This window comes from Megalops cyprinoides, chromosome 2 (assembly GCF_013368585.1).
Source record: "Megalops cyprinoides isolate fMegCyp1 chromosome 2, fMegCyp1.pri, whole genome shotgun sequence".
NCBI classification, from domain to species: domain Eukaryota; kingdom Metazoa; phylum Chordata; class Actinopteri; order Elopiformes; family Megalopidae; genus Megalops; species Megalops cyprinoides.
Window position 1 is genome coordinate 10,882,696 of NC_050584.1, and position 24,943 is coordinate 10,907,638.

At 41.0% G+C, this 24,943-nt stretch overlaps 1 protein-coding gene across 1 annotated transcript in view; it reads right to left on the minus strand.

Annotated features, from left to right (window-relative positions):
- Nucleotides 1–24,943, minus strand: part of LOC118795663 (piezo-type mechanosensitive ion channel component 2-like) — a 123,261-nt gene that overhangs the window by 15,283 nt on the left and 83,035 nt on the right. Inside the window, exons 12-35 of the mRNA XM_036554310.1 lie at nucleotides 24,671–24,816; nucleotides 23,720–23,950; nucleotides 22,593–22,707; nucleotides 21,886–22,082; nucleotides 20,921–21,069; nucleotides 18,995–19,168; nucleotides 17,814–17,855; nucleotides 17,202–17,234; nucleotides 16,555–16,766; nucleotides 13,919–14,079; nucleotides 12,408–12,578; nucleotides 12,152–12,271; nucleotides 10,692–10,892; nucleotides 10,126–10,330; nucleotides 9,904–10,005; nucleotides 9,658–9,823; nucleotides 7,747–7,990; nucleotides 7,254–7,350; nucleotides 6,393–6,552; nucleotides 5,680–5,769; nucleotides 4,899–5,017; nucleotides 3,947–4,018; nucleotides 1,098–1,201; nucleotides 582–680 (exon numbers count right to left, since the gene is read on the minus strand). Coding sequence (XP_036410203.1) covers nucleotides 582–680; nucleotides 1,098–1,201; nucleotides 3,947–4,018; nucleotides 4,899–5,017; nucleotides 5,680–5,769; nucleotides 6,393–6,552; nucleotides 7,254–7,350; nucleotides 7,747–7,990; nucleotides 9,658–9,823; nucleotides 9,904–10,005; nucleotides 10,126–10,330; nucleotides 10,692–10,892; nucleotides 12,152–12,271; nucleotides 12,408–12,578; nucleotides 13,919–14,079; nucleotides 16,555–16,766; nucleotides 17,202–17,234; nucleotides 17,814–17,855; nucleotides 18,995–19,168; nucleotides 20,921–21,069; nucleotides 21,886–22,082; nucleotides 22,593–22,707; nucleotides 23,720–23,950; nucleotides 24,671–24,816 — 3,410 coding nt within the window. The remainder of the gene's footprint in view (nucleotides 1–581; nucleotides 681–1,097; nucleotides 1,202–3,946; nucleotides 4,019–4,898; nucleotides 5,018–5,679; nucleotides 5,770–6,392; nucleotides 6,553–7,253; nucleotides 7,351–7,746; nucleotides 7,991–9,657; nucleotides 9,824–9,903; nucleotides 10,006–10,125; nucleotides 10,331–10,691; nucleotides 10,893–12,151; nucleotides 12,272–12,407; nucleotides 12,579–13,918; nucleotides 14,080–16,554; nucleotides 16,767–17,201; nucleotides 17,235–17,813; nucleotides 17,856–18,994; nucleotides 19,169–20,920; nucleotides 21,070–21,885; nucleotides 22,083–22,592; nucleotides 22,708–23,719; nucleotides 23,951–24,670; nucleotides 24,817–24,943) is intronic.

Below are 24,943 nucleotides of genomic sequence, written 5' to 3' on the forward strand. Positions count from 1 at the left end.
CCATTTACACGTTAGCACCAGAAAGCATCGCTTGCATCATGAAGACATACATAAAGCACACAGAGCACAGATGACCGGTTTAGGGTGTGTTTAGATCCAGTGGAATGTGCCGAGAGCACATGGATGACTGAAGTGCGGAAAAAGCTGTCAAATATGGAAGCGACTGCTTACATTACTGCTCATTATAATTTCGGCAATCAAAACTATCAGAGTGGAGTAAATCACCCCCAAAGTGGCCAGGACACAACCTGGGCTTGCCTTAAACACAGACTGCTCCATTTATGATGGATACCATGGACAGAGACTCAGAGGCATGCACACTTCACAAAAACACACACGAATATGGAGATACTGGGGCAAAATACAAATGAAACGAAACTGCATTTCCACTGCATGCTTTGACTGATAAGTGGGCATGATTTACAAATTCATTAGCGACGGTTTAAGTCCGGCAACATTTTGTAGGATAAGTGCATTAAGCGAGATGAAAGCGCATCTGAAAATGCAGTTTGTGAAGTGACACATGACTGGTAAGCGTTTATACACAGACCACAGCATGACACATATGCCTGGGAAAATACCTTTGCTGCCCTGACTATATACTGAAGTATAGTTTTGGGCAGTTTAATGACAGACTTTGGCAAAGCCAACAAAGCAGAAGCAAATTTTCCAATTGCTCTCTATAAGGAAGGACAAAGTGGGTGAGAGTTAGTGGAACACAGCATTCCAGCTAATAACCTTCAAACATACAGAAGACGTGAGCAATTAGTTCTCTGATGGAGGCATTGTTAAAAAACAGTAAGTATGGAAAACTGCACTTGCAGGAGACAATCTTGTTTCTTGTGTAGCAATAGACAATGTTAGGGTACATATGCAATTCAAAGTGAGGACAAACACAGCTAGATAAAAAGCAACAATGAGAGAATTCTTAATGGTAAGTTAAAAGAGGCAACCCTTTAAAATGTTTAGAACACACTAACAAAAATCACAGAGTGACAAATAGCAAAGAGCTCCAATTTGCGACACATCGCTCCAATAAACTCCCATACGCTTCAGCTGCTACCCTGAGACAGGCCCCTCCCTGCTCACACACTCACCTGAAATGCTGATTTCTTAGGCGGCTCTTCCTCTTTTTTGTCATCTTCTTCCTCTTCTTCTTCACTGTCCGTCTCAAATAAGTAATAATCTCCACTCCTCACCACTGAGAGAATTTAACATAATTAATTCACTGTGATGTGATGGTGGGTTTAACATAGTATTAAACATCCTGCATTTTAGGTACGAACACATTATTCAGTCTACAGCAGTCACTTTGGGAGAAGCACAGCACGTGTAGTAAATGGCACTCACTTAGCCCCATCATTTTTGATTTCAGTTACCCTTTTACAGAAGTTTTCATCTACTGTCACCCGAGATTATACGCCTGAACAATTAATAACTGTTTACACATTGAACCCCCCACATAAAAGAGCTTTCTACTAACAAAATTAGTAGGAGGGCATACACGTGCCCAGAGATTTACACATATTCAACAGAAGTGACAGTTATTTACAACTAGCTTCCTCACACACATGACAACACTGCTCCTACACGTCCATTGCCTCACAGGACTACTGGAACATTCACTGCGCCTACTGTCCTTAAGTGAGCTCTGATGCTATGTGACTCGTTTGAGGTTCACCTAACCTAGTTCAGGCGATGTACCTTTCCCCGAATATGGCTATATACAACACTTGGGAAGAGCATCTCCTCAATCACCACTATAGCACTTAAAAACCTTGTATATGCCAGACAGGATTTTTTCCATCAACAGATAATTTTTTTTTGAGAAACTCAAATGAGGTCAGTTAGCAAGCTGACCACAGCTGCTATACATGACAAGCAATATATCTTGACGTTTTTCTAAACCTTTCTGTTATTTTAAACAATACATGGTACATTTAAACATGAATATACCAAGCTAATTTTAGTGAGGCACATGGGATCTGAATAAATGCTTTTACAGGTTGCTAACTAGCTATCAGGTTTCCATCTGCCACACACAATTACAGGTCACCAGCTAATTTACAACTGACTGTCATGCAAGTAACTTAAAGGCATTCCTTAATTGCTGCATATACTGCTATAGTAAGTAGAGCTGTTTCAATTATGATAATGATTATTATGTCTAACATTATGCTGGGTGGTAACTACTGTCATTTGTAGTTACAAAGGTCTTAATTTCAAATTAAAAGTGCAACAGTACAGGGAAATAAGCTCTTCTTATTATTGTTTTCTAAAAATGTATTTCATGTGTTTTTGCATCTCTCATTTTTGTTTTCAAAAAAAGCTGTTTATAATTCCTTTTTAGACAGAACCCAAGATGATGAGACTTACCACTCTTCAAAAAAACTTCTAAAGTGTTAAACAAGCAATATTTTCACAGAGTTAAACAGAACTTAAAGAGTAGTAACAATCTATTCTTAACATCATAAACATTTTTTGACTATCCCCACAAACAAAGCACAAAAGGAACATTAATGTAAAAAGGTTTTAAGCTGGTTAGAATTACCATTAAGAGACAAGCAAATTCAATTAAAAGAACTGCTAGTGAGCCCTTTAGGCCTTTAAAAAAAAAAAAGACACGATCAAACACAATACCGCTGTGGGTGGTGTGAAGCCGAGAATCGTCATAAAAAGAAATGAGTGCCACAGTAGACAATGTGGTCAGGACAGAATGCATCATCAGTGAGTTTGTACTTTAACGCTGTCTGCGTCTGCAGTGAATCCTGCTCAGTTCAGGGGTGGACCCAGCCCTCCGCAGAATCACATAACAGAACCGGAGTAAATATTCAACAAAACCTCATATCCTTGAACAGAAGGGTACAGCGGGAAGAAGAAAAAGGGTGAAAATAAACATAAAGATGAACTAAAACTATACGGAACACCAGGAAGTGCTCAACCTGATTATGATGATGAGAAATATTTTGGAGCTATCCAATAGTGAACACGCAAAAAGAATTGATCAATTCAGATTGCAGATGTTACAATGGTATAATCACCAAAGCAGATGCTGAAATTGAAATTAGAAAAATGAATCTTAGTATTCTGTAAAGAATATGAGTGACTTCACCAATCAGAAAGTTACCAGTACATTAATGTTCAATTTAGCAGTATTGAAATAATAAGTACCATTGGTACAGGATATGATCATGTATGATGTATACTGATCACAAATTAGTGTATTTATAATTAAGAAAGATAAAATATTGTGAATTTTCCAACCTTACATCTGCATTTACTAAATTCCTTTTTGGGTGCTCCTATTGTTACCTCATCGATAGATATGATCCATTCTCCTCTGTTTCAATATGTTGTGTTATCACACTATGTCCCCACTGACAGCTGGCCTTACAACCTGAACCCACTTACTGTTATGAAGAAAGCAGGGGAGAAGGACTATGTCTGTTTTTAACAAAGATCAATGAGGTATTCAAATAAGAGTGATCCCTTACTGTGGACTCTTCAGAACAGCTTCTTATGGGCCAACAAACCTGGGCAAAGTTTAACGTGCTGACATTGATTTGCTTCAGTATCACCACAAGGAAACCAAATTTACATTTCCAGGCATTATTTCTTTTCCTTTTTGGAAATATCCACCATATTCTATTTAAGGTCATTGTTTTCTCTTTAGTTTTCTGGAAAGTTTTACATGTATACAAATTAATTTTTTTATATGTGCCTACATTGATATAGAGAAACTGACAGTTAAAAATATTCTCCAGTTCAGAACCTTAAATAGAAATGTAAAAGGAATAAGGCCTGGGTGAGATGCCCAGCGGACTGGGCTTAACCAAAGGACACTCTGTATCTGTAGAGCCCAAGGTAGACAGTAACGGAATCCCCCGAGTTCTGGTCAAGGATATAAGGCTACCATCAAGGCCAAGAAAGGACAAGGAGAACCTACTGGAAGCATGGTCAACCCAAGGCCGCCACCACTGCTTTTTTTTGCTCTTGGCCTTTTCTTTGTCTGCGTCTCCTAAAATAAAATGTTTGGAAACATTAATCTGAAATACTTTCCCCAAAACATAAATTTATTGGCCAATAAAAAGCACACAATATCAAGAAATATCTGGCAAAAGAAACAACAATGAATATGTTTTCGAAAGGAATGTTAAGTATTTGTAATTTTAATAGGTGATTAGTTTTCATTTTTCTTTTTTCCTCATTATTATGAGTATTGTGTTGATGTCACTGATGCCTTTCTCCAAGGAAATGTACAAATCCATGGGAATCAAAAATAGAAAAAAGAACAATAAGTACTGTATATGCAATGCCACCCACAGCACATACAGTAACTACCAAAAACAACCCAATTTCAATTATGTATTTCAAGTATAATAAATGAATACAATGAAAAGAAATATATCTCTCATATTTGATAAAGAATAGTGACTAAAAATGTGACTCTGAAAATTGTTCTACAGAAATGAATGATAAAGTCAAGATGATAATAATAATCTGTGATTTAAATGAAATGATTATTTGCAACTGATTACAAATGATTTCACTTACACCACTGTTGCCTGAAGGTCCAGTTTTCATCTTTTATGTTAATCATTTTATGACTTTCACAAAAATGGCAGTAACATTATAAAAATATAACAGCATCGCTGAAAGAATTTCTTATGGAATCAGCAGAGATAAGCTCACTAGGTACTGAACGTTTATAGCAATGATGTTTTGGAAGATAAATTATGTTTATATAATATTTACTTATGTGGTTGGGTTACTATAAGCAAAATCTGGAATAATCTAGACAGTGAAAAAAGTATATGTTCTGTTGCCCTAGCTGATGAGTCTAATTCTTTCTCTTCAGGTACAAATGTTATTGGCAAACATTCTTCTCAAAATCATACCTTCATCTTCTTCTTCTTCCTTGGTCATGTTATGCCCCTCCCCCGACTCCTGAGCCAAGCTCATCATCCTCTCCTTACCCCTCTTAAACTTCTGCTGCCGTGTTTTAATGCGGTCCATTCTAACAGAATAGAAGAGAGCAAAACAGATGCACTGTTTACTTACAATTGGCTTTTTGTTCTATTTTCTGCATGTTGTTAAATGTCTTCTTTGACACCATTACAGCGATTATCCATGACATGAGGGAACATATTTGGCTTTGTGTTCTTACAGGCATGGAGGTGTTTCTGCATGCAGCAGGTATACACACAGCAGAGTGTCAGGAGCCCTCTTCAATAATTCCCTCTTTATCAGTAATGTCAGACCTTAAATCACTGTGCTGCCCTACAAGTGCCATCACAAAAAAGCACGGCATGCGCAACGTTGGTACATTATCATAGCCACAGCTTCTGAAAACTAGTGCCTAAGTTCCATCACAACATGATTAATTAATTATTGTTATTAATCATGTTGTGATGGAACTTTACACTAGTGTATCTGTATTGCAGTGAATGCCATTGCTTCTGTGTACTGGTATTGATAAACAACATCTAAGGTGCAGTGAATATCTATACTTCCATATGGAGATATAGTAATTTGTGCATAAAGATTAAAGTCTTGAGCCTGAGAATATCAGTACTGACCAATTTAACAGCTGTGATAAAGAGGGCATAAAAATGTGTTTGAAGTGGTGATTTAGTATGATTTATTAAGGAATGTATATAAATGTGAGTGGAGCCTCACTGTCTCTTGAGCTGGTCCATGGACTTCTTCTCTTCTTCGATCCTGGCCTTGACAGCTTTCACAATTGTGGCCTGGAATAGCTCAGCCCCTCTGAAATAAACAACCAGCTATTTTTATGGCTAATGCCTTACAAAGCTTTTAACATTAAATCTGTTATGCAATCCCCTTAAGACTGTACCCCTGGCGACAGGGGGGAAAATGTGAGGTCCATTTTGAATCGCCAGGTTAGGTTTTTTTCTACCATAACTGTCTATGAGCCGTAAGCAAACAGGGAAAGATTCCACTTTCTAGCGCTGGCATTGAATGGCTTGAAATGGCATGAAAGACATACTCAGATTACAATTTCCACAAAAGGTATTACATTTTTACAGAGTCTATAATCATATCTTATAAATTATATTATCTTATATATATTCACTGAATATGCTTCATGCAAACGTGACTGCTGCTGTATATGGTGTTTTAACAAACACCTTAAAAAAGACAATCAACACAAAACAAACAACATTTTAAAAAGGTTCCAAACTGCCATTGATTCTTGTAAATATGAGTCATAACCCATATAAATGCCATGAACTGAACTGAGATAACTTTGAAGACAAACAGAACCACTGATCAATGAAGCTACTTCCTGTTCAATTGTAGAAACGTGGCAGCATTTGAGCGATTGTGAGGGTGAAGGTTTGAGCACGTGCGTGAGTGGACCTCGGTACCTGGACGCTAGGATCTGGGAGGAGCGAATGTCGGCCACCACGTGCAGGAAGTAGTAGCTCATGAAGACGCGCCTCTGCAGCAGCAGGAAGGCGAAACAGATGCTGTCCCAGATGATCCCCGCCTCGTCGCTCGGCAGTTCGCAATGTTTGTTGGGGTCGGCTGCAGGCCAGGAAGCAAAAGCACGTGGTTCAAGGGGGAATCTGCATCACAGTGCTCTTACTATTGTACCATGTTATTGTACCATTCAACCTCCATAAAATACTGAAATGTAAGCTTCTCTTCCATGCTTTCTGTTAACAACAGGAAAAAAAAAACTGCCAACATAGCGCACAAAAGATCACCGGTATGCAAACTTTGTGATTTGAATCAATGTTCTGTGTGGAGGAAGGCAAAAATCCCTGTAAATGATGCACATGATCCATTGCACGTTTTGAGAGACTATCCCCCAGGCAACGGTACCAATGACCCCGGTGTATGACCTTCCATTTGTGAAGGCGATAAACCTACTGAACAGCCGATGCACTAATGTATATGATCTTGTCACACTTGTAACTGGGTAGGTGAAGTGTCCCGTTCTGAGTGTCTATGTGGTTTACACAGTGTACACATGCTGACTGTGAACTATGAAAATGAACATGAGGAGGATAAATTAAATCTGAATATGAATTTGAATGGCTCTCCAGAATGAATATGTTTCTTGAACAATTAAACAGTCAAGAATTGAATATAGTGTGTGCATGTATCGTATGATGTTTTCCAAAGCACAAACTATTCACCCAGCATTTGAAAGAATGCGTTTGAATTAAAAGCATTATGACACAGGCAGAATACGACTGCTTGGATGATGTTGGGATACTTACGGCGGGTGTAACCCTTGATAGTGCAGGCGAGGCTGAACAACTGGATCAACCAGCAGTTATTCACAACAAGGGCCTTGATGTATCCACAGGCAACTATCTAAGAGACAAGCAGAGAAACCACCATCCCGGTTTATTAGAGGTAATGATTTTGATATATTTTCCACTTGAAAATAGGGTATGTCTTTATTTCAGAATAATTCAATAACACAACTTAATTCAATAGCCGAACATAATTTCAGTCAGTGAATAATTTCAGAATAAGCAATTGAATCAAATAAAACCAAATTCCAGTAAAACTGGAAAGACAATGCACATCAAGAGACAAAGAGGATTATCAAATATGAAAATTAAAAACGATTTTCATTTAAATCCAAAGGGAGCAGCTCTAATCTAAATTAGATTCATCACACAGTACGATTTCACGTTGGACAGACCGGCCCCACAATAAATACTGCTGTAAGCGCGCAGTGCAGGGAGTCCTTGGGGCACTTACAGAGAGAATGTTCTTCATGGTGATCACAAACACGTTGTAGGCGATCAGGAAGTCCCAGAAGTGCAGGATGCTCTTAATGGGCTTGAGCAGCAGGTCTCCCCCAAAAAGCAGGAAGTAGAAGCAGGCCACCAGGTAGCCCATACAGAAGATGCTGATGCGCGTGGTTCCTGTGATGAAGATGATGGTGAGGACGAACCAGAAAAGGTAGCTGAACATGATCACCTTCAGCATGTCCAGGTATGACCTGCGGGCGAAGGGCAGAGAAGGAATGAGGATAATGAGCCGTCTTGTCATGAACTGAGTGCTTGTAGAGAGGTTCAGAAAAGGGCACAGTTTTCACATGGTTGCGGAAGGGCAGCCTTCCATGAGTCAGTGTAACTGAACACACTTTCCATTTCAATACCAATCAGTGGCAACTTAAGAGCAGTCACTGAGGTCCTGTGAAGGGGCTGGAAATAAACAAAATCTAAACCAAAGCTATCAGTGTGGCTATGTCATTTGGAAAGAGGGCGACACCAGAGCTTGACGAGGATCCATGAACACAGGGAAATCGTGAACAGCCAACACAGATGTCTCAGGCTCTTATACAGGGTAATGGAGCTGTAGGGCAGCAACATCAATTTCTTAAACTCCCTCTTCCAGCATCTTGCCACCTCAAACAATCTGTAAGAATCAGGTCAATATCTGTGTTATGACTCAGGAACCCATTCCTGGGGAAATGGTGAAACTCGGGAATATAGTTTACAGTACTGTCTTCCAGAATGGATCATTTGAGTTGAGAGAGCACTCTGTACATTTCCTCAACTCCACGGATATTGGCCCATTATCATTAGGATCCATTATTTCTATTGCTTGTGTGCTTTAAAGGCAGTAGGTACGGCAACAGCGCAACCTACTGTTGGGACTGTTTGCTGAGGCGGTCTACGGTCACAACGCGACCTTGCGCTGATGGGCTGAAACGGATTGCTGTCAAAGCTGTTTAGGCTCAATCACGTCAAAACAATCCTTTTTCCATATTTAAAAGTGATTTATTGAATTACGGGGAAGAAAATAGTGTACGAGTCGAAGGATGTGGTTAGGGGACGGGTGGAGTGACCGTGAAATATGGATTTTTCTCCCTTTCATCTGCAATTGGATACGAGGCAAGAACGAAGGAGTAAGTGCAGTGGGAAACACAGGGCCTCCGCAACGCTTCCTTTACTTAGTACTGGACAGTCACATAATAAAACAGTTCTCCACTTCACACATCAAAACAATGGGATGTCTACATAATCAATTAAGGCCAGCAGCCCAGGACAGGCTTTCTCCTAGTCCACCCATCTACTGTTTATTATTTTGTTACTTTCAGTGATGTGGGAACCAGAAGAGATCAAAGCTTCCAGTTAAAACACAGTACTTAAGAGAGCACTCAGGCTCAGACATCTACAATGGATGGATGATGGCGAGGTTGACATGTGGAAATTTTCTCAATGTTCTCTGTAAAAAAAGGAAAGAACAGTTGCAACAAAAGAGGCAATTGAGAGTTCAAGCCATTCCAAATCATCACCATTAAGGGTTTGGGAATGTGCTATTTATTTTTTCTTTACCGTCACCCAAGATGGCAAGATGATGGACTGTTTATCTTAATGGACTGTTTGCGCAGCTTTGCATCTGTTACCGACCTATTCAAAAACATTTCAAAATTTAACTAGATTCACAGGAAAACATCTGTGCATCATTTAACTCGAAGGGTCTGAGAAGGTTGTGTCAACAACACTAATGCAGCTCCATCCAAGTGCTGTCACACTACAGAATGGACAACAACTGACAGAAAGGTTTTGTGAATACATCAAGTAGCCTGAACACAGAGAGCCAATGAAAAAGCAGACAGCTACATATATGTAGCGCTGACGGTTCTTGGATAGGCTCTACCTGCAGTGGATGAAGTCAGGGACAGGGTTGTGCCGGCTGAAGGAGGCCGCGTCCAGGTCCCGGCAGATTTCCACGTTGTCCCCAGCCACGATGCGCACCGCTGCCTTGTTCTCATCCTCGAATATCTGCCTCTGCAGGGAGGCGCACAGCAGCAGCATGAAGTCGTCTGAGGGAGACAGGAGGGAGGGACGACGTCACACGCCCGCTTCCGAAGGAGCCCACAAGCCTCACTGCTGCGATACTTACAAAGGAGAAAGAGGGGGTTGGGCCTCGTGTGGAAATCGGGAAAGTAGAGCCACTTGATGACATTGGAGTCCATGGTAGAGGAGGGAAACCTCCATGGGTACTCTGAAATGAGGTGAAGAGAGTGCAAAAAAACCATAAATTGAAAGTCATGAATGCGCCCAACACAAATACGAGACAAATAGGTGAGAATGTCTCTTGAGCATCTCTCATTAGAGGACGTACCTTGGCAGGCTGCTGGTGGGATGCCGATGCACAGAAAGTACTGGAAGGTCATCATGCAAGCCAGGAAACAGCAGTACTTGGGCCAAATCTCCGCGATGGCTTTCCTCCTCCGCCGATACATGACTGCAATCAAGCAGAACGCGTGGAGCATCGCATAGAAGTCCATCCGCTGCCCAATCACGTTGACCGCTAACAGGAAACACGTCTTCAGAAGGCAGAGAAAGAGATATATGAAGGGAGGCAGGCAAGCACTGTAATGTACTTATAGTATTGTTCTGGTGTTCAAATTCAAACATGAAATAACATTCCTTAGCAACAGACTGAGATTTTCTCTTGCATTTTTGTGTTAACACTGTAAGGCCTTGCATGTGTTTAATGGTAGATGGTGTCGCACTTGTACGTGGCCAAAAGCAGGCTGATTTGTTTGACTTGTTTATAACAGTCATGATTGCGCTGATCATATATCAGAAAGGGTTCTGTCAGTATAAAATAAACAAATCTGCTTGGACACTCCGAGTTTCAGCTCTGGGCAGACACATTTATCAGCCATGTGATGGATGACCTACCTCCAGCCCAAACTTGTAAAAGAAGTAATTGATGAAGTACTTGGCGCAGTTGACGATGCCGTCGTCGAGGTGCTGCCTTGTGATGTCGTGAAAGATGGTCTTGGTGACAGGGGCCGTTAGGTTGTTTCTCAGCCGGTAGAACTCTTGGTGACGGTAAATAGTCACTTCAAATGCCAAGATGGCCAGCATCAACAGGTTGTTCTGGATACGGTACAAACAGAAATAAAGTGAAGCGCAGACTTTTCATTAATTCTGTTTACAGCCATGCATCGCTTAACATCCACGATACGTTCTGTGAAATAGGATGTTATGTGATTTGGACGTTGTGTGAACACCATAGTATATACAGTATATGGTATACTATGTACTGTACCATTACATGCCTGGCAGAGCAATCGCTTTATTTCCATGAGACATGAGATACACGTGTTGCGTGCAGGAATTGTTGCCTTCAATACGTCTGGTTACGTCCGTCCGTCTGCGATCGGGATTTTTAAACTTTATTATAGCCTTATGGGACTATGGACGTATATGCAAATGGACGTTGTCCGAATGGACATTAAGCGGTGCATGACTGTGCAAATGTATAACAAAAACAGACCTCAACTGAGCAATACATACATGGTAATATGAATCAATTGACTATCCTTCAATACACTACACACAACTAAACATTGGTTCGTAAATATGTATTTTCTGTATTTTCTTCTACAGTGTAGACCCTTGGCAGGTCATGTGCATATGGCCATTTATGACAGTTGTCATGGTTCAGAACAGCAGTATACTATAAAAATGAGGACAAGACTGTGATATATCATAAGTATTGGCATAGTTTGGTGGGTTGAGAGGTAAAAGGCATCATTATTCATTTCATTCCACTTTTTCAAGCAATTCAATTTACTAGAAAATGACAGTCGACCAAATACAGTGATGCAAAATCCTCTGTTGTCCTTTTTGTATAGCTAGCTTGGTAATGTGCATGGATTATCAGTACAGGTAACCAAACTACAGCCTTCTTTATTTGATTTTTGTCATGGGTGGACTTCTTCTTGACCAGCAGCCTGGAACTATTCACTGCCAGCATGGTACTCTGGCACAGTGTTTTTGCCATACAGCGTGCATGATTCTGTTGTATGGGGTGCACTGCATTAAATTTACATTTACATTTACATTTATTCATTTGGCAGACGCTTTTATCCAAAGCGACTTACATAGGTTACAGTTCTTTACAATGTTATCCATTTATACAGCCGGATATTTACTGAGGCAATTGTGGGTTATGTACCTTGCCCAAGGGTACAGCAGCAGTGTCCCAGCGGGGATTGAACTGGCAACCGTTCGGTTACGAGTCCTGCTCCTTAACCACTATGCTACACTGCTGCCGTGTAGTGTCATTATAATTATAGACAATTATACAATATACATGCTGCTGCTGCATAGAATGGTTGCCTTGCTCTCACCCTCAGGTACTCCAGGAGTGGGGTGAACTTTTTCAGGCCCACCCAGTTGGCTGGGTCGATTGGGGTGTACAGGAGCGACTTCTCCAGCTCCTGCCTCTGGGCCTCTGTGTAATTTGCTGGCTGTAGAGAAAGGACAGGGCATCAGCAATTGGAGGAGCTGGCACCAGCACAACCAAAAACATCACTGAACACCTGAGCTCAGGACACACACCGGCACAGTGAAAGAACAGCAGCGATTTTGGATACATGCACGCACCATTGGGCAGCTTTTGGAGGCAGGCTGGATAGAGGACAGCTGATACAGCATTTTGCAGACGATGATGATGCAGGTCCAGACGGTGCACACGCTGGAGGCTAGGGGGCGAAACTGGCTGTATGGAAGAGCAAAGGCCCAGCTCACCAGGAAGACATAGTTAAACAAGGACACCTGAGTTGTAAAAGACAAAAGAATGACAGCATGGTAAAACTTCACACATTTCTGTTCCAAAAGCATGTCTACAGAGCAAAGCATCAGTATGATCAATTTTGATATCTACCGTACTGTTGTCATATACTTGAAGTTAAGCTTTAAACATTTCACCACTGAGTTATACTTATAATGTATAGTTATAATATATACTTTAACATATGCATATATTCTTATCATTGTCTGCTGCAGACTGAAAACTGCATAATGGTTCCACTAACACTGAAGTTTGAACATTCTTGCTATATCCTCAAACACATTTGCTGCATCCTCAGACTTCCTTTTGCACCTACCAAGGCACTTAAAGACAATATGAATATGTTATGTAATGACTCCTACAATCAGATGGTGACATGTATGATTTAGTATTAGTTCTGCCTTTAGTATTAGCCTAACCTTCTTGTATGCACTTTTCTAAATTTCTCTGGGTAAGAGCCTCTGCTAAATGACTAAATGTAAATTTAATGTACATATCACATTTCACAGGCAATTCAGCTGAAGTGCCCTGCTCAAAGTTAAAACACAAGTCACCCATGTGAGGATCAACCCTGTTTTCTTTGGGTTACATGCCTGTTATGGGACAAGGGGAGTGGTGGTGGAAGGGTGCTATGTGCCTGCAGAGTGGCTCCATTCCCTGGCATACTGTAGCCAGGCTACATCTTCCAGCCAGCCTGCAGCTACACACCTGCTGCCAATGAACTCTCCCCTGGCTTATTTAAGGCTCCCCAAGCTCTCAATGGGTGTGAAGTATCATTGAAGGAGAAGTGTGGAAGGAGTGAGCAGTGTTTTGACAGAGTGGACAACTGACTCTTTGAGTAATGTTTTTTTTTTTTTTATGAGAAACTGCATAAGCGTTTAATGCTGGATTGTATTTTGACTGCTCTCTCGCCTGCTCACTTTGTTTGCTGCTCTGGGAACCAGCTTAGCTGGCCAGTAACAGAGAGGGAATGGGGGAAGTGCAGGTAGGCTCCAAATGGAGATTTTTGTTTTGTGTCGTTTTGGGCAGTGCATATCTGTCACAATAAAAGTCCTATGGTGCTTTTGGTACTGTATGATGTTTGGTCCATTATTTTAGTGCACAACCCTGTGCCTCACCTCTGGTCCCATCATAGTGCCCCCCCCCCCCCCCCCCCCCGGCAACTGTTACAGTGCCCTGCCACCGGCCTCCATTCATGTAATTATATGGTTTCTGTTCAACTGCTCCTACTTCCCAGATTGAGCTATTGCTAACATACTCCTCATGCACACACAGCTAGGCCAGCCCGCTCTTTGTAAAGGGTGAAATTAACAAGCACACTGACTTCCTTCACCGACACCCAGATGATGTAGGAGGACACGATCTTGATGATGTGCAGCTCAAGCAACCACCAGATGAAAAGCTGCATCTTGTGAAAATATTCCAGGAACTTGAGAAAGAGCACTGTCAGGCGATCCACAACCAGGTGCCACTTATTCTTCAGATCTGTCAAATGAAAAAAATGTGTGACCATTACCACATATTCTACTTCCAGCTGACAACAGCAAAAATAATTAATTGGAACTTGTTTTACACTGAACAAGGAGACAAAAGAACTTCGAGAGCACTACATTGACCTGTTTTGGCAGTCATGTAATGCAGTGTTTGTAAAACCTAAGCACCAATTATCATCACAAGGCTTGGCAACTCTTGTACAATTTCATAATTGCTGAATTTGCTTTGTGGTCATGTTATACTGGCAGGAGTGGGGAGATGTTGGATTCGGGGCTCTATGCTCACTTAAACAGTTGACAAAGCTACTAACGATGCTGACACCTGCCACAAGGGGGTGACACTACATTTAAACAACAGTGCACAGGGACAATTAAACAATCAAGGTGTAATTATCAGAACCTAGAAAGCTAGGCTAGAAACACACAGAAAAATATTTATGATAGAATATGCTGAAGAGGAATTGAAAAGACCTTTTCAAATTCTTTCAGACTGGAACTGGTATCTTTGAACCACTATAATGGGCATACATTTTGAGAAAAATATTATGATGTAACTACATTGAAAAAATGATAATGCAGAATCTTCATAACTACAACACACATTCTTTTTGCATTTTTACTGTTTTTCACCCTGTTTTTTGTTCTTGCCAACTATACATTAGCTTCGTCATGTTGTCACAACCTTTGGACTCTAGTGGGAGTGCAAGGCAAGACAAATGTAATCCTGCGATACACACACACACAAACTGTGACTATTTTTCACACTACAAGCCCCACAATGCACCAGGAGGCAGATGTTCAAAAAAGGATAAGTGCACCTGACATCATCATCAAGTAACTCACTGGTGCCCAAATGGGTTGCTGGGTGCCAAGAACGGTGTGATGAGGGAGCCTTGGCCAACATATCCACTCCTACTTTGGTGGAATGAAGCAAATTTGGGCTTTGGGCTCCCACTCACTGTTGACAGCTGAACTCAAGGCTGGCTCAGCCTGTGTATGGAACATCAGCCTTAAGCGCCATTTGGGAACCTCCCAATGACAGACATTTTATTATACGACACATTAAAGTCATACATTGAATCAGATGGCCCGTGTTTAAAACGTTTGGTGGTTTTAGACGTCATACGCTGATCAATTCAAACAATCGATCAATTCATTGACCTGCAGCTGGAATAATTTCCCAATCAGGAGTACCACCATATAAATGCCTGTTCTACAGGTAAGAGGGATTATGGGAAAGATGGCCCCCTACAGGGAGAGGCAAGCACTGTGTAATATGTATACTCTGTACAGTGTGAGGGAGAGAGATAAGCAGTGTGTGGTCTCAGAGGGCCTCACATCCTGCCCTTTGACTTTAGTTAAGTCCTGAGTCATTACCTCTCTTCTGCAAGCCCAAAAACATGCAACCTTGTATTAATCATTACTAAACCACAGCTCAAAGAAACGCTTCTCATCTTGAAAAATAAATAACTGAATACATAGCCATGAATGCCCTGATGTTTGCGTAGCTTGATCATTCATTAGGCATGACTCACATTTATTTATGTAAACAATTCTGCCTGTGTGAACTTGAGAGTCAATGGAAGTTTACAGATTCCTACTGCTGCAGTATGAATAAACCCATTAGAATGAGGGTGGTAATTAATGAAGAGAACTCTGGGTATAAACACACACCCTGTATAAGCTCTGTGCTCAGTGGCTGGGCCAATCCGCACAAGCACAGTCAGAAAGCTCTGCATTCAGTGAATGCGAGAATGTGTGAGCACACCGAGAAAGCTCTGCCCTGAGAGAACTGAAAACAGAAAACAGAAAAGAAAGCTGTGTTCAGTGACTGTGTCAAGAGGGGATATGGGTAAAACTACAAAGAAGGAGTCTTTCTTCAAAAATTCCCTGAATCCTGTTTTCTCAGCCAAAAAGTCTAGACACTTTTATTCACAAATGCTCGCTTTTCTGTTATGTCCTGTTGATCTGATGAAAGGATGACTCAGAGTTTTAATTTAGTGTGGAGCAGTGGTTTGGGATTTAGACCCCTGATCCTGGGTAGCAGCAAGGGGCATCTTGCTGGTTAATGCACCATGAAGAATACCCTTAGTTCCGCTGTAGCCACAGTGGCCCTAGGGGGAAAGAAGGCTGTTTTTATTTTCTCTCAATACAGCATTCCTACATGCAGAAATAACTACTGTTGCCTCTTTTCGATGTAAGGGGTAGTCCACGTGAAGATTTTCAATGACGCAGGGCCTAGGGACATCCCAGCACATAAAATGAACTCTATACAAAAAGAGCGCTTTCATCAACCACAGCTTAAACATGGAAGTAGACAGTGATGTGTTTAATTCGGGTAATCCTTTCCTTTTAGATACAGTGTTTAAGATTAAAATGGATCCACCGTTTGATATTTGCGAATGTTAGAACAAAAACATGGAGAGGCTAAGGCAGTGCCCTGGGTCTGGCTGCCTTCCTTGGGTACCTGAGCTCTGGTTGGTGGGTGGCTCCGGTGCGCCTGTGTTGCCATGGCGGTTCTCGGCCTTGCCACTCTGTTCTTTAGGCTCCTTCCCCTTCTTCTTCTCAACGCCCTCGTTTGCGTGGACCTTCTCCTCCGCCTCTTCCTCCTTCCTCACTGGGCCCATGGATGCATTGATCATGGTGATGTCAGCCAGACTGCCGTCCTGGTGCACCAGCCTGGGGACACGATGACCCAGGGTCAGACTCTGAACCACTCCTGCCCTCTCCACCCTCATGTACCAAGAGGAATTCTGGGCCAAGCCAATCTATTGAGATACCATGACCTTCAATATTGTGTGCTTAAGTTGCTTAACATCTTTTACAACATGGTAAATAAAGCTTGTGCTTGTAGATAAATAATGTCCATATCCTAAAATATCATATCCTAAATATCCCATTCATAAAAATAATGTCTGAAATAATAATGTCTGAAAATAACTATCTGTAGCTAACAGTAAAGTAGTGGACAGACTTGAATAATAAGGGGATATTGACACTTAAACTTGATACCTCCTCCTCAGAAACAGAAGGACATGGTTCAGAGTTTAAGTTCAGGAAGCATGAAATGGCAGCATATCAAAGCAAGCATTTCATGTCTTCAGTAAGACTTACTCATTCTGATGAGTGGGTATTTTTTGCCTGATGCTGCTCAAACAGTGTTTGACAGGAAGGCGCAATAAAGAGGAGAACACAGCAGAGAGGTCAAAGAGAAATCAAACTACAAGGAATGAGGGAATTAGTGCAATATTTTGAACAAGTTGGCAAATGACTGCAAAGGAGTATGTGCACTCATGCTTCAAAGTGGTTTAAGATCAAAGCCTGGGCTGCAATAGTGTCAGGATTTTGGGAAGAGGGGTCTCAAATTGGGATGTGGCTCCAAAATAAGAGGATGCAGAGACGTGAGGAGTTCTTAAGAGGACAGAAAGGCTGCATTTCACCCAAAACAGGATGTCATACGAGAATACAACAAAGGGTGTGGAAGAGGGAAGTCACAACAATTGGAGAGCATTTTGCTCACCTGGCAAAGTGTCCTGAAAGTCAGCCATGACACACCTCGACTGTATTGTATTAATTTAATGAAATCAGCACTGTTGCTTCTTACGCCAAAAAGTACCAATGTCTAGCTTCACATATTGACAGGGTTCAGAGATATGAGGAGACAGACAGACTTATTAAAGCATTGATGCGACATTCATGGAGATCAGAAAGCAAGCGAGTACCCACCTATTCATGATCAGATAGACACGGCCATTGACTTTGGCATGGCTGTGTGAAAGGCATGATGGAAAAGGATGGAGGAGGAGAAATGAAAGATGAAGGGATGTTAAAGAGAGCACAGAAAGGCAGAAAGGCCCAGTGGCTAGAAAAGTGGGAAATGAGCAATGGACAGGCAAGGTATATAGTAAACTTGAAATTCGGGGTGTTATTGAAACCCACAGAAGCTTATAACAGTCCAATGATTAGTTCATGCTAAACAGACATTAATGGTTGATGTTAAGGGTGACCACACTAAGTACAAGTCAGCGTGACAGTTTTTTAAAAACAATATCTGTGGAGAAACACAAGTGCTGTATGCCACACAAAAATAATCCACCAAACATCAGCCATCAGCATCAATCCCAGACATGGTGATATTTCTGTGTGCAATTACAAAGACTCTGAATTACAGCAACAACTACAATTAAGAGCTGTAACAAGCTGTGGGAAATTCAAAAACAATATTCAGACAAATGGGGACTCTTACAGTGAAAGGAATGAGGTAGGGTTCAGTGAAATGACTATGATTGAGATGAAAATGTGGATGCATAGCATACAATATGTTTAAAAAGACTGAAGTCATTGATTTCCTTTCTCATAAAAAATATTGTTCTTCAATAACCATGTCTCCTTAACTGCAATTCACAAAACGATCATATCCATTCTACAACTGACAACACATAAATGCTTGACATATTAAATTGTCAGTGTCTTTCCTGTATAATTTTTACTGTGCCTCATCTCAAAGTCCTGATATGCCTCAACTATCTATGCTGAAATTCCTCTTGTAAAAAGAAAAATCCACACCGTATACACCAAAACTGTATTCGACCAGATATTTTGTTGTGTACATTATTATAGACAGCATCATGGTACTCTCAACCTTTGCTTAATGTTTTGCATATTTGATCATATCATATCATACATGTTAATCAATAAATAATATCAACATTTAAACCCCTGACATGTTATATTCCATTTGCCAATTATGATTATTCATTGAAAATATAAAATGACATCACCAGTAACATGTTTACAATTTGCACATACCACTTTGAGGAGTGTGTAAAAGCCCTGATTCACTGAATTCTTGGTGTACCTTTAAAAGTATAAATGAAGCTGTTTGTAGAGATTTGATTGGTGCTCACCTGTAAATGGTGCTCTCGTGCTTAGCTACCACAGCCTTCAGGTCGGTGAGCTGGAGGAAGCGTTCGTGGAAGTAGTGCAGGTGAAGGATGCAAACCAGCAGGAAGGAGGTGGGGATGAAGATCCTTGTGAAGAGTGCTGGCACAGAGAATTTCTCCAATCCCAGGTCCTCCAGCCTGCAGGAGGAGCAAGAGGGACATTCATTCTGTGACCCAAATCAATACATTTTGCCACCAAAGGTCATTTTCAACCAGCCCAAGGTCAGACTACCTTATCTATATATTTATGACCATATCTTGTTGGATCCAAAATGGTAAACTCACTCTACAGAGGTTAACCATTACCTTTCAGCTTGTCAAAGAGCTTACTAGGAGATACATATTCAGCAGAGATGCCCAGGATACTGGTCGCTTTAAGAAGGGCCTTTCTGTATTCTGTTAGCAGTCAAGTTAATAGTGGAATACCTAAGGGTTGTCACCACAGTCATACCACAAATCTTTCAAAATCAGAAAAGCATAAAAATAGCATTTTCTGTATTTTCATATTTTATTTTAGGTATTCATTTTACAGAAGGTATTGTATTTTTGATCAGAAATGCTTTATATATTTCATGACATTGGCTTTATGACATTTGCTTCTCCACATAAGGGAAAAGCAAATGTCAATGTGCCAAAAGAGGTGCCATATGAAATCTTTATGATGTTCAACGGAATATTGGATACCAGACAAAAGTGTTTGGGGAGCGGGTAAATCATTTTGGACCACACTGAGAAGGTTGTTCACAAAGCAACTGCGAAGACCTTCCATACTCTTTTGATAATCCATGGCAGAGACTGAGAATATGTTTTTTGGCAGTAATATATATCTGTACACTCCAAAGAGCAGGCTGCAGTCAAATCTCTCACAGCCCTAATTCAGGCAGACAAAAGGCACAGGATTTATTTTATAAACATGCACAGTTACTTCTGAATGTCCCATTAAATTTTTACAAGATGTCTTCAGAATTCATGAAACTAATAATTAAAATATACACTATTCAAATAGTGTATGGCTTTAAGACATTTGGCTGTATACCAATATGTGTTATGCAAATGTTGGGAATAATCTAATGAAATTCTTTTGGAGAAACGTAATTGCTTCCAGCTTTACACCAATGCCTTCCAACATGATCACTATGCATTATGTGCATAGTATACAGTTTGTAATACCATAGACTCCTGTAAAATCACAATGTTTTTCCCAGTAAAGAGCATGAACAATAATAGTCTATTCTTTGTACTTCAAGCAGAACATGGTCTGCTTCTTATAGAGCACACTGGCAAGCACACTGACTCAGTGATTACCAAATGCTATAAATACAGTGCAAACTAAGATTCCCCCTATTAAATATCCAGCATGGATTTAATAGTATAAATGTGCTCCTATGAAGAAATGCTCATATCCTTCATGAGATCCTGAATGAAAACATATGAAGAAAGTATTGAAGGTACATGAAAGGAAGTTAATTTGGAAGTTAATTACCTCAATGTCACAAATTTCCCTTTAGTGAAATTATACATGTTGCTTTAGAAAAGGCCATGGCTTAAACCAAAGTCACAATCAAGTCCTTATGCCATGAATATATTGCTTTTTTTCCCCCTTCAAGTTAAAAACAGTATGGTGATGGTTAAACATATTTACAAATTCATTTACGTTCATTTCATACAGGGATGATGTCAGTCTATACGCCCAGCCCCCCATTTACGTTCATTTCATACAGGGATGATGTCAGTCTATACCCCCCCCCCCCCCCCCACACACACACACACACAATAAAAAATGCAAAAATAAACATATAAACGAACAAACAAATCATTCACTTTATGAATAGCCTCTTCATCTCTAAATGACGACCTGAATTAGATCAGACCTAAGGCTGTATAACTTACTTTTCTTTGCTCATTCCAGTCATGTTTGACCACACATGTATAGAAGATTCAAACTGGAAGGTGTAGACAAGTATGAGGACCAGCATTGTGTAAACCACTACAGACATCCAGAAGTACTTGAGCATTTTCCTCCACCACTCATAGTGCACCTGAGAACAGAAAGGAGACTGCTCAGTAAAATCAATGTGGCATTTACCATGAAGTTCCACTACACTAATGGACTAATAAGACAAACCAAAGCTAAACACAGTATATCACACATACATCTCAACTGCATCCCGCTATGAAATGTATCTGTACATCAGCTTCATATATCTCAGTGAAATGATGGCTGTCTTTCTTCTAGTTGTCATAGTACTTGTCATGAGTCAGAGGAATATTCTGTTTTTCCTGGTGTTTGTCTAAACAGACTGATTTTAAACCTCAGCATTTTCAAAGTTAATTCATGATTATATGCTATTCCCTTATCAGCCAGATGAGTTGATTTTACTCAGTCAATTGGCAATGAATGTCTTTATTACAATAGAATCTGTACCTAAAATGTGTCGAACCACTCAGAGGTATACCTCTGTGAGTACCAACTCAGAGTGTTTCTCTCATGAAAGTATGGGGAGTAATGCGGTCTGTTAGACCGCATTACCAATCCTTATTTCTCAACATTTTGTATGTATTCTTCTGAATCCTTTAACAGTGCTTCATTAAATCCTAACCCTGACTGAAAGTCATCTGTAGAAGTCTTGCATACTACAGAGAATGTCTCATCTGAAACAGTTACAGAGACCTACAATGCTGAACACTTCAGAAATTAGCTTCAAGGTCCCAGGTGCTTGACGACAACATGAGAAAGACATCACCTCTTAAAGAGTATGCAAAGGTTTGCATACTAAAAAACCTGAAAACGATGGGGCTCAGTTATTTAACACTAAAAGATGAGCATTCATTTAGAGATGGAAGAAGAATGTCACCTGATACAATGCGACGCAGAAGAGGAAGAGCATCATGTAGATGATCTTGTACATGACGATTCTGCCCTCAAAGCTGACGAAGAAGAACATGCCCCCGCAGATGTAGATCCAGTATTTGACAAACATGGCCATCACCATGTTTCCCAGGACCTGCAGAATCTCCTTGTCACCACCTCCTTCGTCATCTTCCTCCTCCTCTATAAGAAATGGAACAATTTTCAAATCTCCACAATACTAAACCAGTGGTATCAAAGTCATACATATGGCCAGCAATGTTTGTCCTGGGATCATATGACATGAATCTTACAAGGTACATTTTTTTTTCTGTAAAAGCTAGTGTGTGTAAGAGCTAGTGCTTTATTCAATGAGATTTTCTGTACACATGGTAGGCTAGAGGACCTAGTCCTTTAACTAGCTTTATTAATTAAACACAAATAATGAGGTTACATTAGATAAGACATCTGACAAGTCAGCTATCAAGGTTCCCAATAATCCCACTGTTATACTTCCAGTATTAACATACACATTGCAGAAAAGGTGTATAAACCATCAAGAAAGCAGAGAAACAGGGCTCGGCATGACTACCCACAATGCACCACAATGACCACCACTGGACAGGCAAACCAGCCAATCAAACCATCAATCAAAAGGAACTGAGCCTGGCTGAACTTCCGTGAGGTATTTTGATGGCTCCCCGTGGGGCTCACCCTTTCTGTGGGCGTCCACCCTGACGTCAGAGAGCACGGCCCGCTGGTTCTGTTTCTCCTTCCTCTCCATCAGCGACTGCCTCAGCAGCAGCCAGAAGCTCAAGAGACACAGGATCTGCACACAGAGGACAACATTCCTCTCAGCACGCCACATACCAGGGATTCCAGGTCTGGAGGGCCGCGACGTGCAACGCTACGGTCTCCACACCGTCACCCTGCTCGGTGTTTACAGGCATTCCCTTGCAGCCTGACCCTACCTTTCCCCTCCAATGACCCCATTTTTACAGAAAGATGGAAATGCATAAATACCATGATAAATGTACTTTAATGTTAATGACTCCTTTTTTTACAATGAATATACAATATACAATATTATTTTCCCAAATGGCCAGAAGAGACTTGAAAAAAATAACAAATTTAACAAACTGAATTATTTAATTAATGGCATTTGGCAGAATTTAAACTGATTTAATTATTACTATCTCAAGATCAAGGAGCTACCGCATTCTACAGTTAATAATTTAGATTTACATTGTAGTCAACAAAATACACACTGCACTATACACTCTTCCACCCTGGGAGCAGCAGTTGTGTTGACACTAGCCTAACTCAAATGTACATAAAAACGTCAGCGCTAAAACATGCATTACTGTTTCGAAATGTTAGCGTTCATGAATCTGGAAACTGATCTAGTGCGCTTAACAACGTCCAGTTGAAAAATGCATGAAAATGAAACATATAGTTATCTGGTAAACTAGTGACTTGCAGTTTCTTTTCATGAGCAATTCTTTACTGTGCATTATTATATTAATACTATAGTACAGTATTATATTATACTATATAGTATGTATAATATAAAATAAATATAAATAAATAAATAAATAAATAAATTCTGAAATTTCTTCCAGTCTCTCTTTAAGTCATGGTGACACTCATTTTTGTGGATATGTTTGTGCATTGTGTGTATTACAAAGCACAAAACATGAAATTGCAGTATATGTACTTACTTTGCAACACATAAAACAACAAGCCCTACAAAGGAACCAAGGCAGTCAAGAATTTACACTATAATCAATGCCTTCCAGAGAGAGAGAGTGAGAGAGAGAGAGAGAGAGAGAGACACCTACCTTTGACCCCAGTTCCCGAAAGGGCACCTCTTTCTTTAGAAAGAGTCCCGGGACGGGCTGAAGGAGCTCAAAGCTCCAGATGTACTGCAGGATGAGCAGCAGGTTCCCATAGAACACCATGAATGGGGAGGTGAGCATTGCGTATTTCCGCCTGTCACGCACCATCCACAGTGTGCACGACCAGATCAGGAACACAAAGGTCAGCCAGCTGACATAGGTGATGCTCCAGGCCTGAAAATGCAAGGGAGAAATGACCGGCTAAAAAGTCAGCCACTCGTACGTACACGCTGAAACACTAGGGTAAAGTACCCAACCATGGGCCTGCGGAATATCCCTCTGGGTGGGAGGAGGGGAAGCCTGTACCATGTCAAGGACATGCTATAGGAGAGCCATGATTAACATCTTCACACTGACTGCTAACTCTGTTATTGTTATCTGAGTACTTGACCACGTTTCTTCAATTAAACTCAACCGAAACACTACCATCTGAGCAGTGATTACAGATAACACGTAGCCATGCTATTCTATCTCATAACTTATTCAGAGGGGGGAAAAAATCCAGCCAGTTAAGAGAAACTGAATATGTCTTCCGTGGAGAATGCTAACAAGGGATAATGGACAATCTTCTCAAACATTACCACCACAGAGCTCAGCGGTGCAACTTGACTGTGGCAAGCACCAGCTACTTCGGAGGTACACGTGTTTAGACTAGGTGACTCCGGAGGACGTTTCAGGGATGGCAAACGAGGAGGGGACTCGTTCTCCAGGGGGTGCTTTGGGGGCAGTTCACACATGGTACACATTACACGGGGGCACAATGGTGGCTTTAACCTGTCAGTGCTAATGACTAAATTGCCCCCCAACCCCCCCCCCCCCCCCCCCCCCCCCCCGGAGGAGCCGGGGTGGCTGAGGGTGACTCACGCTCCTGAAAGGGGGGCCTGTTCCACTCACCATCATGGCGATCAAAGCACAGATGTAGCTTTGCTTCATGATGAATCTGAAGACCGTAACTAAAGCGCTCACTCGGGCGCCCTCCACCACCTCCGAAATCTCTTCAAGCTCTTCAGTGACCTCATAGACACTGCCGTCTTTTTTCTCTGCCGGAGGGGGGGTGTGGGGGGGAAAAGAGCGGTTAATGTTGCAAACCATCGAGTGGACGAAAATCACCTGAAACGCAGACCGCAACCTTGAAAGTCGAGACCTTTTTCACATTCTCGGTAACTT